Source organism: Miniopterus natalensis, chromosome 2 (genome assembly GCF_054644295.1).
Source record: "Miniopterus natalensis isolate mMinNat1 chromosome 2, mMinNat1.hap1, whole genome shotgun sequence".
NCBI lineage: Eukaryota > Metazoa > Chordata > Mammalia > Chiroptera > Miniopteridae > Miniopterus > Miniopterus natalensis.
The window spans coordinates 55620888-55634624 of NC_142082.1; the positions used below are offsets into that span (position 1 = coordinate 55620888).

Below are 13737 nucleotides of genomic sequence, written 5' to 3' on the forward strand. Positions count from 1 at the left end.
AGGAATTCAAAAACAATAAGAGAAATAGCATGTGAAAGGAAAATATAAGCTTGAAGGTGGAATGTACCATTTATATTTTTCGAGTAATGACAAGAATTAAAATTAAAACTCAACTAAATAAGAATGCCAATTAGAATTTGTAAGACAAGAGAGAAGCAAAAACATAGCTCTCAGAGTTACATATTTTGCAATATTCCTTGTTACCTGTTTCTATGAAGTACAGAAGCTCCAGTGATTTTTTTTCATAAATCTATTTATAAAAATGGACATACCAGTGCAAGCTATGGAGCAGAGTTCAGAAGCTGCCATCCTTGGGTGAAACCTACCCTGCTGTCAACTTTTTTATGGACCTTGAGTTAAGAATAATATTAAGTTTTTAAGTGATTGGGTAAAAAATGAAAAGAAGAATGATCTTTGATGACACATGAAAATTATATAAAATTTAAATTTTAGTGTCCATAATTCATTTTGGGGGGAACTTAGCCATGCTCTTTAATTTGCATAATTTTTATGGCTTCTTTCATGTACAAAAGCAGAGTTTAATAAAACATTTACTAGTTGGCTCCTTACAGGAAAAAAATTGCTCATCCTTGCATTAGGGCTCTGATGAACCCAAACTCATGTTGAGTCTTAGGTTGTAGCAGCTTAAACTCAGTTTTGAAACACAATCGAGCTATAGGATTTGGCACTGAAAAAAAAAAAAAAGAAATGAAAAGCATTGAGCAAAAGAAAATTATATAGTTGAAGACAGTACCCCTATAGCATTGTTACTTGCTTTCGATGTAAACCTTCCTGATGGAGTTTACCAAGGTATTCAATTTAGACTTTCTCTGGCTGATTGTCTTGGACTGTGGGAAATATTTTAGTGAAATAATTCTGAGGAGGAATTGAGCATATACTGTTTAGGAAATAATAATTCTAATTTAAATAGCTAATAGCCATCGGTAAGAATATATTAAATTATTATAAGCTTTGTATTAGTCTATTATGTATCAGTGAGACTCATATGTCTTTACTGCTTAACATTCATAGAACATGAAGAGACATAGACTTGGGATATTAAATGTTGCATAATCAAGCTTCCCCCATGGAGAACAAATAATTCCTGCACCCTCCTTATCCATTTTATATATCTGAACCTTTGTAGAACACTTATTATAGATTTAGCAAATTTAAGAGTGAGGGAAGCATTTCTTAATCAAATTAAAATTTTTATCTCCACAGTTTCTACCTTAACTTTATTATTTTCTCTTGGAAGAAAAATGTTTATTAATTCTTCTGTGTTCTAGTCATCTAACTATACAGGTCATCTATAGTGTTTCTTCCCTCCAGACCAAATATTCTAATTTTTCTGACCATTTCTCATCAAGCTTTTTGCTTGACCATTAAAAAAAAAAAAAGTTACCCTCTTGCTCCCCAATCCTTGCCATATATTATAAAAATTCTAGAAGTGAATCTGCTAGTAAAGGGATTCCAGTACTAACATAAACCTCAATTTGGACAATATCATAATTCATAAATCTGTTTTGCTTGTTGAATTTGTGGCTCAATAAATTTCCTGCCTTTTTGACATGAAATTCTAAGCCAATACTTCATCTTTTACTTGTATTAAGACTTTGCTTTTATCCATATTGCTTATTTTCCAGCCCATTGATTTAGGTTATTTAGATACTTTTAAATATTAACACTCTAAATTATCATATTATCTACTTTCACTGTCTTTGTATCATTTCCAAATTGTAAAAGGATGTATTAGTTGCATTGCCTTAAATCACTGAGGAAAATAAACAGTATAAATCAAGAGATCAATTCTTCTTGTCATTAGAGAATTCCTAATAGGCTGAAATGTTCTACTAATTGATTCTCATTGGGTATAATTCATCAAATAACCCCAAATCCCCTTGAATGAATCAATATTTTTCTCACTTTTTATTTAGTAAATTCACAATGATATCATAAGGACTTCAAAAAAAGGTTCTTGCTGGAAAAAAAAGGAAAAAAAGAAAGGCAGTATATTTTAGGGGTTTAAAACATGAATTCTGGAGGAAGATTTCTTGGGTTATATCCCTGCTGTACTACCTTCTAATCATTTGACCTTAAACAAGCTATTTAATATCTTTGTTTTTGTTTTCTTTTCTTTTCTGTATAATGGGTTTAATAACATTACCACATCAACAGGTTGTCTTAATGATTAAATTAATACTTATAAAATCATTACACTGATATTAACTCCAGCTCATTACTAGTTATACTTTCTCCCTAAATATTTACAACCACCTGTTTAAATGAAGTTCTAGAATCTTATAAAGAATCAATGTCAAGCTTTTAAAATATAGTCACCATTGTATAATAAGACCTTTTTCTCTCTCTCGTTCTTTCCTTCCTTCCCATTTTCTGGTCTAGCCCTTTTCACCTAACAGAAGTATTACATTTAGCTTTTGGGGTGTTTTGCAGTGCAGTAATATACAAAGCAGATTTGTAAATACATTTTTTTCAGATTTCATTTTTCTTCAGGGATAATGTAGAATTGTTTTTTGAGAAATTTAGCAACATTCAAATTATTCTACATTATTAAATAAACATATTTTTATGCCACATTACAGGGTTTTCTAAGAATAGGGAATGTGACTTAAACTTATTACTTTGCTGAGAAACAGAAATACTTTATGACATTCTCATTTAAAGATTTAGACCTTGAACAAAAAACAGTAAAAAATGCAAAGAATACATTTTTTATTTTCTAATATAGTAAATAAGACTTTATGTGCATGAAGTTTAAAATATTTAATGATTATAAAAACTAGACCCAGAGTGACCTGATTTTCAAAGTAGATTAAAATATTAAAGCAATGTCATATGCCTCATGTTTTTCCTTAGGTACAGAAGAGTTTATTTGGGGGAAACCATAAATAACTCTAGATGTATGCATTACTTTTAGACATAAATGTTTCTTTCATGAAAATAGATTTCATATAATTTTACTTGTATTTAGAAAAACAGTTAAGTATACTTGAGTATTGATATTAAATATGAAAAAAGGACACTAGCAAGGAAAAGAAAGCATTAAAACACAGCCACTACTAAGGATGCCATACATCACTGTATTCAAACAGATTTCATATATTTAAATTCATGAGTTTGTAACACTAAAAAAATAAACTCAGTGTTCACCTTGAGAGAATTCTAGTGAATTGATTCTTTTAAAGGACAAATAAAGGTTTAAATAAAGGGGTGGATTCATATAAACTGTACTTCAGGCTAACCAAATAATTTTCTAGGAAAATTTCTGTTCATATAAATCTTCCAGCAAATAAATGAGTAAGGAATGGTATATTAAGAATATAACCAAATTGCCAGTCCTAATGAAGTGGTGAGTCTAGCCCATGATCATCAATTGTGGCTGGCACCATAAAATGCAATTAAACAGACATTATCTGCTTCTGATGGAAGCATACAACACCATCCTTAAATAGTCATGCCCCCAAATCCACTTGAGTTAAGCTCCCAGTTACGACTATGCAGAAAACTCAGGGGGCAGAGGAACTTAGACATAAATTAGATTCATCAGGTGGTGGCCTCTGAGAATATGCACAGTGCCTTAACTAGACAAAAAGTTGGCTTTAAGCATTAGCAGTGCACAGTGTGATGCCGTTGAATGGCAGTGCTGGCCAAGTCAGAACTTTTTTCCCTTGCTTTCCTCCCTGTAATCTCCCTTCCTGGAGTGTGGTGACAGAAAATGCCCTATCTGTTAGTTAAGATGCTAGTATTTGTTATTACATAGAGATGAATTATAATTTGAGTCAAGATTGTATTTTTACTGTGTTAAGTAACTGTAGGACATTATATTACCAAATAGTAATCTGGGAAATTATGAGGTTGCCTGTGAAAAAATATATTGCCTCTTATCACCATTGAATAAGTTTAAAGAAATAGTAGGAGAATAAAATTAAGTTGTTTATGGTTACACTCATGGGTCCTGCCATTTTTACATTGACCAAAACTGAGAATTTCTTGAGTATCATCATTATCAAAACAAATAAAAAGAGCTACGTACATATCTCTTGAAGTTTCAATTTAGAACTTTGAGTCCTGGACTTTTGATGGTGGTTTCCTGAGCCTCTCCCAGATGCAAGTACATGAACATCATTGCATTATTTACTGTGTCTTCCAGAAGTCCTTCTAAACATTTTCCCGAGTCTAGAACCCAATTTTACTGTTTGTCTTCTGTTTATTTTTCCAGAACAAGGAATTTGGATGTCACACTTAATTAGTGTATATGATGCTGGACTTCACTAAGTATATTTAGTAGTTTATGATACATACTGCATGGGGGATAGGATTTTTGTCAGTTTTGTTTACTTATATATAAGGAGGGCCTAGGACACTGGCACATATTAGTGTTCAGTATTTTTTGAATTAATGGACTTAAGTCTGAATCGTCTTAAAGTTTAGGAGTTTAGGTTATACAAAGTGCCAGTCAACTTCAATTTTGTAAGTTAAGAGTTCTAACAAGAGAACATTTAATGTTAGAAATATCTTTTCCCCGCTTCTATAACATATTTAGTGAGGGAATCTTTACTGATAGACGAAAATGAAAATTATTTTAAAAAAGAGCCACGTAAAGTAAAGCTAAATGAAAAAACCCTTTTGAGAAATGAGCCGTGATTATTAAGAAAATATTTTAAGTTGATAAAATATAATGCATTTTGTGGTGGAGTAGGGGCAGTTAGATAATGGAAATTTTAAATGTTTAATTAATCACATGTGTGTAATACTGAACATTTTATACTTTTTTATTTTAGAATACATCACTTTGAATTCCACTTTTGATTCTAAATTAGCCTAGAGACCAATACTTATTCTACCCAGAGGCAATAAATACAGCTTTTCCTTTATTGTTATTCTTCTAGCATTAGTTTATTAGTATGACATTTTTTTCTTTCAATAAGAGAGTATTCTTAAGTTTTCATTTATTATTGTGGCTAGTTTTATAGAGATGGAACATTGTGAAAGATTGTGTTTTATTGATTGGTGGATTTATGATGCAGGACTATAAAAGAGTGTGTTGAAGTATTAAATTAATATTCTTCCTCTTTGTCCTACTTCATTCCCATCTTGGAGGTTAAAGGTTATTACACAAATGAAATGATATTACCAGTTTACATAGTTTCCCCATAGATACTGGGCTGCTTTTTTCTTATGTCTGAATAAAACTCATTATCTATTTTGTTTTAGTAATAATTTTGAGATTCTCTCCCAAGCAACTCTTTAATGTCTCCATTAGTCCCCCTCTTATAGAAAACTCTGGAAAGGAAAACACATAAATATGATAAAAGAATTAAGCTGTTGAAATAAATTAATTTATTGCACAACAATGTGTTAAAATTAAACTTGCTCAATGGATTTTACTATAATGAAATTCTTCAAAGAACAACACATCATGTTCAAAAGACTGAAATTATACATTAAGTGAAAAGACTGAATATGTTGTATCTCAATTTATAGAAAGTTTCAATTGAATACTTAAGCTTTTAAATCATAAAAATTTGCATAAAGTATGTTTTTCAATAAAAGTATTAAGTATTGTCCTCGTACCCTTTGTTCTTAGACAAAAAAATATAATTAAAGTAAAAATAAGCTAAAGCTAGATTAAATATTAAAAATTCACCTCTATTTCCTAAGCCTAAAATTATGCTTTTAAGATGTATTTTACATTAACATTTTAATTTAGTTTATTTTTTAATTATATGTGATCTTTAGAGTATTTTGACTATAAACATACAAGAGAGTAATGTGTAAATGAAAAGAACTATCAGGGTAAACGTTGACGATGAAATACATTGACTAATGAAATACATTTTATACTTATGTGGGAAAAATAAAAAATAATGGTGTTTAATGATATAACCATTGTTTCTACAATATTATGCATTAAATATTTAAGTGTTTTATGAGTTAAATACTCAGGAAAAACCAGTTTCTCGTGTTTTCCATTAGCATACTATGAAATCTATAATGACAGGAAACTCAGACTTTCAAAATGATTTTAGAGGGATTGATTTATTTCAGGATTGTACTTTGTATCTATTCAGCCAAACATGTGACATGGCAATTACGATGACTTACATAATTATTAAGAGAAATATTAAAATGTATTGATGAATCAACATTGATGTGAGTGACCTATGAAGAAAATAGAATAGTTTATTTAGAAAAAAAAAATTTAATTATTTTTTATTCTCATCTGAGTTGCTTAGAGAGGAAAGGAGGGAGGGAGGGAGGGAGGGAGGGAGGGAGGGAGGGAGGGAGGGAGGGAGGGAGGGAGGGAGGGAGGGAGGGAGGGAGGAACATCTATTGGTTGCCTCCCATACATGCCCCAACTGGAGATCGAACCTGCAGCCCAGGTATGTGCCCTGACTGGGAGTTGAACCTGCAACCTTTTGGTGTATGGGAAGGCAGATGCTCCAATCAACTGAGCCACCCAGCCAGGGCTAGAAAATTTTATTTACATAAAAAATATAGCAATATTCTTTCTCAAATACATATCATGTGTGTCTGTATAAATAGCTGTTAACAACTCTGTGTTATTATTATGGTCTCGCTATTGTGTTGATAATTTGCATGCTATTATGCTATAAATGATTCTTAGACATTTGTGCTGAAACAATAGAATATATTTAAAGATTTCTTTAAACTGAAAATTGTCTAGAATTGAAACCTGCTTTGTTATGTTAATTCTTTGTTGCCTGATGGGTCCTGAACTGCTTGTCTTCTTTGGCCTCCCTTTGTATCCAAAGAGGGGCCTGGCATTTACCTCACTGCAGTCAAGTTTACCTATAGAACCAATTTCCTTTCTAGTCTTTCCCTGCTTTGGCTTTGCTCAAGATAAAAGGTGTCTTTTAATATAGCTAAATGTTGATGAAAAAATGTGTGCATTGCCTTTACATTTCTATAGCATTGGAAAAAATCAACATTCCTTAAGTAAAGGTCCAACGTATTTACGTCTTTCCTTCCCCTCCCTTCCCATGGCGGTGTAGGAGCGTGTCCCCGACAGCCCCTCGCCTGCCCCCTCTCTGGAGGAGGGCCGAAGGCCTGGCAGTCACCCATCATCACATCGCAGCAGCAGTGTGTCCAGCTCCCCTGCACGGACCGAGAGCTCTTCTGACAGAATCCGTAGGTCTCATACTTTTACTTGTCACCGTTTTCAACTTTATTAGGTGCAGCTGGCTTTTCTAATCAAAATGCCCTCATTCCAAATAGATCTCAGATGTATCATGTTCTGAAGCTCTGTAGCAATAGCCATCTCTCAAAATTATGTTTCCCAGTTTGCAATATCATGAGGTATGGTACTACATTAACAGGTCCTGATATAAACTCCCTCTCCTTGATGCCACACATAAAGACTTGAGCTATGAAACAGTTAGAGAAAGTAAGTAACCTTCTAGATTACTTTCTGAAGTAAGCACCTCCAACTCTGAAATATCTGGTGTCTAAATGTGCTGCTTATGGGTTATTCACCTTCATTCTTTCTTTCAGTACCACCCCCGACACTTTCAAAATTCACTAATTTTTAGAATTCATCCTTACGTTGACAAAGATATCCCCAGAGGAATAAAAAATGAAACTCAAAACAACTGATTAAAAAAAATATTTGTAGTCATTCAAATGATGAATAAAGGGCTTGAAATTGGTTAAATTATAGAATTTGAATTAGTAATAGCCAATAATGCATATAATTGTAATATATTATTATTAAATTCTAAAACCTAAGCTTATATTTTATTTCATGATTACATTTTCAGGTATTTAATCTTGTTTTTCCAAATATTATTTTTCCAAAAACAAATATATTATCTTTTTGTTGCTACACCAATCTTTATTGTATTCTTTCCAGACTTTAGTTATTACTTTCTGAAATTATGTTCAGTATAAACTTCACCTAATTACACAGAACTTATTGTAGTTACTTGGTTGTTAACATTTTAATAATAGGAAAAACATTTCTTTAAAAGTATAATTGTAAGTTATAAAGGAATTCTTGCATAAAACAGAAATCTTTAATATGGGTAGTTTTGAGGTGGATAAGTTAAATGTTAGGTCGAATTGTATGTAATAAAAGTATTTTAAAAGTTATATGACTCAACCTAATTCTAAATATGAATACTTGATTTAGCCTGTCTAAAACATGTTTCCCTGATTTTGTCAGAGATGATTGTAACTGTTTATTAATAACCATTCCCAGACCGCTATTCCTGGAACTGGTAAACTCCAGCTGCCACTACTTGAAACCCTTTTTCAAATAAAATATTTTCTGTGGTTTTATGCTATGCTGACACTAAAATCAGAAATTTAATGATGAATATTTTGTTTTATTTCTAATTTTTTAATAAAATACTGTCATTGGAAAGATATTGTCCTAGAAAAAGAAAAACATTTTTTTATACTACTTAAATGGAAATATGAACAAATAGGAAAAATTTGAAAGTTTGTTATACTTTCATGTTTTTTTAGTAATTATTATATTTTTTATTCTTGATAAAAACAAAAGAGAAATTTTTGCATGTGTAGAGTACAATAATTGTTCAAATGTAAATAAATATATAAACATGCACATATGCACAGACATCTATATATACATGTGCACATATATACATATATATGCTTGCAGATACATACATGTGAATCTATGTGCATGCTTATTTTAATGTGTTATAAAATCGTTTTAGACTGACATAAAAATTTCAAAAATAATACAAAGAATCCCTGCATACTTATCATCCAGATTGACACAATCAATTGATGTCTCTGAAAGGGAGACCCTGATTAAAAGATAGTGTCGCCTTAGTGCCCTTATCTTAGACATCAGCTTCTTTACTTTAAATACTTCATTTGTTATTTTCTACAAGCAAGGAATTTCTCTTATACAACCACAGAGCAATGATCAAAATCAGGAAATTAAGATCATTATAGTACTATTTTCTAAACTATAAACTCTCATCAAATTTTACCAACTTTCCTGCTAATATTTTTTTCTGTTTTTTGCCTTACAAATGCTTTTAATAATAGTTTGTGTTTTTTTTCCTGGTCCAAAGGCCAATCCAGGAACACATATTGCAATTGCCTGTCATATTCTTTTAATTTCATTAATCTGGATCAGTTTCTCTGTCTTTTTGTCTTTCAATAACCTTGACATTTTTGAAGCATGCAGGCCATTCATTTTGTAGAGTGTCTCTCAGTTTGGAATTTTTTGATGTTTCCTCATGATTTGACTTAAGTTATGCATTTTTGACAGGAGTTATACAGACAGGCTGGTGTGTCCTCAGTGCATGGTTTCAGGAAACTTACGATATTTCTCTAATACTTGTGATAACTATCACTTAGTTAAGATGGTGGCTGCCAGATTTCTCTACTGTAATGTTTCTTTTAAGTTATTGTAGATAATAAATATAGTGTGACTTCCTATCAGAAGACTACCTAATTACTCTATTCATCAAAATTTTCCTCTACTAGTTTTAGCATCAGCCATTAAAGATTCTCCCCTGAAACAATTATTACTATGGTGATTTTCGAATGGTAATTTCTAATGTAGTGTTGTAATATGCTAAAAATATCTCTTTTCCAGAGAAAGTAAGGTTTTATGGGATGTTTCTTCTTCCAGATTTTTGGACAAAACAAAGATTTTCACAGGCAGTTTATTAAGAAATGTATTGATTGTATTACAAAAATCATAATGATGTTTGATCACCTACCTACCATTTCAAAAGTGACAATTACTCTTAATAGTTCAAGCAAGCAATTATTGTTTTTAATCACTTAACCATTTAATAGATATTAATCAGGCACTTTTATTTTATAATTTGAGTTCAAATCCTTTTTAAGGAAATACTTTGATATCTATAAAACTTTGTGTTTTATTAATTAGAATATAAATATTGAAACTGTTATTCTGGTGCCTTACTTACCTTGCTGAAAAATCTATTTGCCCTCCCATGCCACTAGAATTTATTTATTATGTTTTAACTTCATAGTGCTAAAGAGCATTATAATGTTAAGACTGTAGTTCTTGCAGAGTAAAGGAAGATTATATACTGGGGAGAGAATGTGATTCATCGATAGTAGTTTTAGCGTTGACCATTCATTAGTATTGCAAGCATAAACAATAAAAACATTATATATTATGTGAAATCAATCTAAGATAAATTTGGTTTATTTTATTTTTCTGCTTATCCTTAAGAATGATTATGGTTATCAATTCTTATACTCTTCTTAAGATATAAATTATAATTTTAAAGTTAGACCATTACATTTTCTTTTCTTTTGAGTCCAAAAGTCTAATTGTTTGAACTCTGTATGTTACGGTGTTTTTTCTTTTGTTTTGTGTTTGACAGCTGTTCATCAGAATGGGTTGTCCATGAACCAGATGCTGATGGGTTTATCACCAAACGTACTTCCTGGGCCCAAAGAGGGAGACTTGGCTGGTCATGACATGGGACATGAGTCTAAAAGAATGCATATTGAAAAAGGTAATATATGATTGTGTGGTCCTGCTTTTTCTGCCTAACCTATAAACTAGATTTTAATCAAAGAATGAGGTATATTTATAGATCACATAAAAAGATGGCATATGAACATTTTAAAACCCTGCAGAGTTAAGTAAAAATTAAGCCTACTCAACAAAAATGAAGTATGAATGAAGACCTGCTGCTTTTCTCTTATACAGCAGGTAGGTGTTACTTTATTTTCCAGTACATAAAAAAAATAGAATAATTTGTTGTGCTATCTCTGAGTACTGATGGTCTGTCTGTCTTTCCCAATGCCTTTAGGGCCAACTGTCATTTCACTTAGCATGATAGTGCAACAGCAATATTCAAAGGATTATTATGAATATATATATTTTAATCCTTACCCTAGGGTTGGTTTAGAGGGAGGAAAGGAGAAAGAAAGAGAAAAGGAGAGAGAAACATTCATGGATTCCTTCCCATGTGCACCCCCACTGAGGGTTGAACCTGAGACCTTTTAGTGTATGAACGATGCTCTAACCAACTGAGCCTCCCAGCCAGGGCTATTATGAATATTTTTGAATTAAAATACACATGATCATGGGCCCAATCAAGAAACAGAATTAAATCTTATCAGCCAGTATACTGGTAGTTGTTTCAAAAGTGTATGGGACAAATAACAAAGCCCAGATTGTGCAAAGCTGCCAATGTTTTCTACTTGTATTTCATTTGTATCAGCTTAACTCATTTTAATTGGCAAAAATTTGTGTTTTCATGAAGTGCTTCCAGGAAGAAATTGAAATATTATTTTAGTATGCATGTTGGAAATTTATACTAATAGGTGCAAATTTATATTTTCAAGTGGTAAGTTGAATTATGAATATAGGAGATTCTCCATCTTTTTCATCTAATTTAATATTTCAAAATTTAATTAATTTAGACTAGGTACTTTGACTACCTTTTTGACATGAATATCAAATAATTGGTGGTATGAAAGGAATTACTTGTTTGGAAAACAATACTTAAGAGGCACAATCAGCTGTCAAAAAAGAAAAGAAACAAAATTAGACATTTAAATAATTAATCAGAAAGAAATGATTGAAGAAAGACTAATTTAAGATGGAGCAGCTTTTTTCCCCATAAAAGATTATTCACAAAAAGTAAAACTGCTTACATAAAGCATTATTCATTTACTATTAAAACAGCTCTGCTGGGCCTTTATGGAGAAAGAATACAATATTTCTACAAAGAAAATGAAAGTCTTTCCTAGATGTTAACATGCCAAAATCTAGACATAACTAAGAGACAGCAGCATTAAAGCAACTTTGTGATTATTTGTTTTGAAATTTGCTCTCAAGCATTATTACTAAGGTAGGTAACATACACAGTGCATCGGCGGGCCAGGTGGTCTCTAAATGCCTATTACTGTGCTGAGGTTTCCACAAGTTCTTCTTCGACAATCACTAAAAGTGTGATATATATCATGCCTTGTGTATATTTTGACATATACCTCTTATATTTAATAAAAAATGGTGTTTGTAGAAATATGAATATTAACATAGTGAGAAAATATGAAGCTTCATAGAAGATTTAAGTTTTAAGTAATGCTGTTTAAATATAAGAGTTGATTGTTTGGGTTGAGCAGCCATTCTCCACTAGGTCCTAGTTCCTCAAAAGAATCGAGCCCTGCGGAATATGATTTCTCAGTTTGCCCATGGATGCCACATAGCTAGTTTCTCTTGAAATGTGTAAGAGAGAGGTTAATTTATGATACATAATGGGTGTCAGGCTATTAGGGCTTAACTCCCTGGCAGAAGCCTGGTGGAGAAGGGCTGAGAGAGAAATATAAAAGCCCAGACAGAGCTGGTAGTGAGCAGACCTACACCAAGGGCATGACCCATGACATGACTGAAATAATGACTCTCACTGAATTTTTGGTGGCGTGTTCATCAACCCCATGTTTCAAGTTAGGTTGACCTATAATTTTTGTAACTTTTTTTCGTGAGTAATGAGTTTTATCTGTTTATCATCTATCTCTCGAATCTTCTGTTAATATATATTATTTGTTATTATGATTTGCCATCATGGATCTTTTCCTGAAATACCACACTAGATTGATCTAGGGACCCCACTTCTGGTTTTCCTGTGTGCCTGCCACAAAATCCTTCATTACAACATTTGCCTTGTTATTGAAGTTATTTGTTCATTGGTCTGCTTCCAGTACTGGACTGTAAATTCCTTGGAGTCACCTGTGTGTTACATTTGTTTTAAGGAGACTAGATTGTTTATATATGCATACAGCTCTGGACTGAATTACTAGAAGATTCTAAGAGATGGTGAAAAAAAGTTAAAACAACTGTAAATATTACACTTTTTAAGGGTTAATAGGAAGACGAAAGGTGGAATTACATAACCTTTAGAATATGCATTTATGTGAAACGTTAGAATTTTCTGACCATGAATATACACAGAACCTTTTTATGTTACTAATGGCACTTCTTATCACATCAAGAATTTTAAATGGTTTTTCTGTCAATAAAAGCCTTGGCTATATCTCCATGTTTTCCAATATTTTAATGTATATTTTATATAGAAAAATAAGGTTTTATTTTAATATTCTCCCTAGCAATTGGAAACTACCACTAAAGGCATCTCGTGATTTTAGGTAGAGTTATGTAAATATATAAAGTGCACTGGATATCGATACTGTTACACTGTTTTGTAATATGTTGCTCTTTCTCTTGCACGGGCTCTTTCTCTTATCTACTCTTCAGCCTACTGAATTAACAGTATATATTCATAGGTTTTCTAGATTGATAGAGTCTACTAAACTTAAAATTGTTTTCTTTCATGACTGCATTTATCATGTGCCTTATACTAGCCCTGTAGCTCTCTACACATATCTGTATTAAAACAAGTGACTGTTTTAAAACTTTATTTTTATTGCTGACACTATTACAGCCACCCCCCTTGCCCACTCCCATGCAGCCCCGGCCTCCAGCCATCCCCACACTGTCGTCTGTGCCTATGGGTTATGCGTGTATGTTCTTTGGCTAATCCCTTCACCTTCTTTCATCCCTCCCGCCTCCTCCCTCCTCTGACAGCTCTGTCTGTTCCATGTATCCATGCCTCTGTTTCTATTTTGTTCCTTATACCTGACTTTACTTACATACATTTGTAGAGAAATTAATTATATGTTTGTGTCATTTTAGGCTTGGACTTTTTAGATGTAATATGC

General features: G+C 32.1%; 1 protein-coding gene across 1 annotated transcript in view; it reads left to right on the plus strand.

Moving 5' to 3' along the window:
* The window catches only part of DACH1 (dachshund family transcription factor 1), a 393489-nt gene that overhangs the window by 279257 nt on the left and 100495 nt on the right, over positions 1-13737 (plus strand). The window contains exons 5-6 of the mRNA XM_016216439.2: positions 7038-7173; positions 10389-10523. Of these exons, the coding sequence (XP_016071925.2) occupies positions 7038-7173; positions 10389-10523 (271 nt within the window). The remainder of the gene's footprint in view (positions 1-7037; positions 7174-10388; positions 10524-13737) is intronic.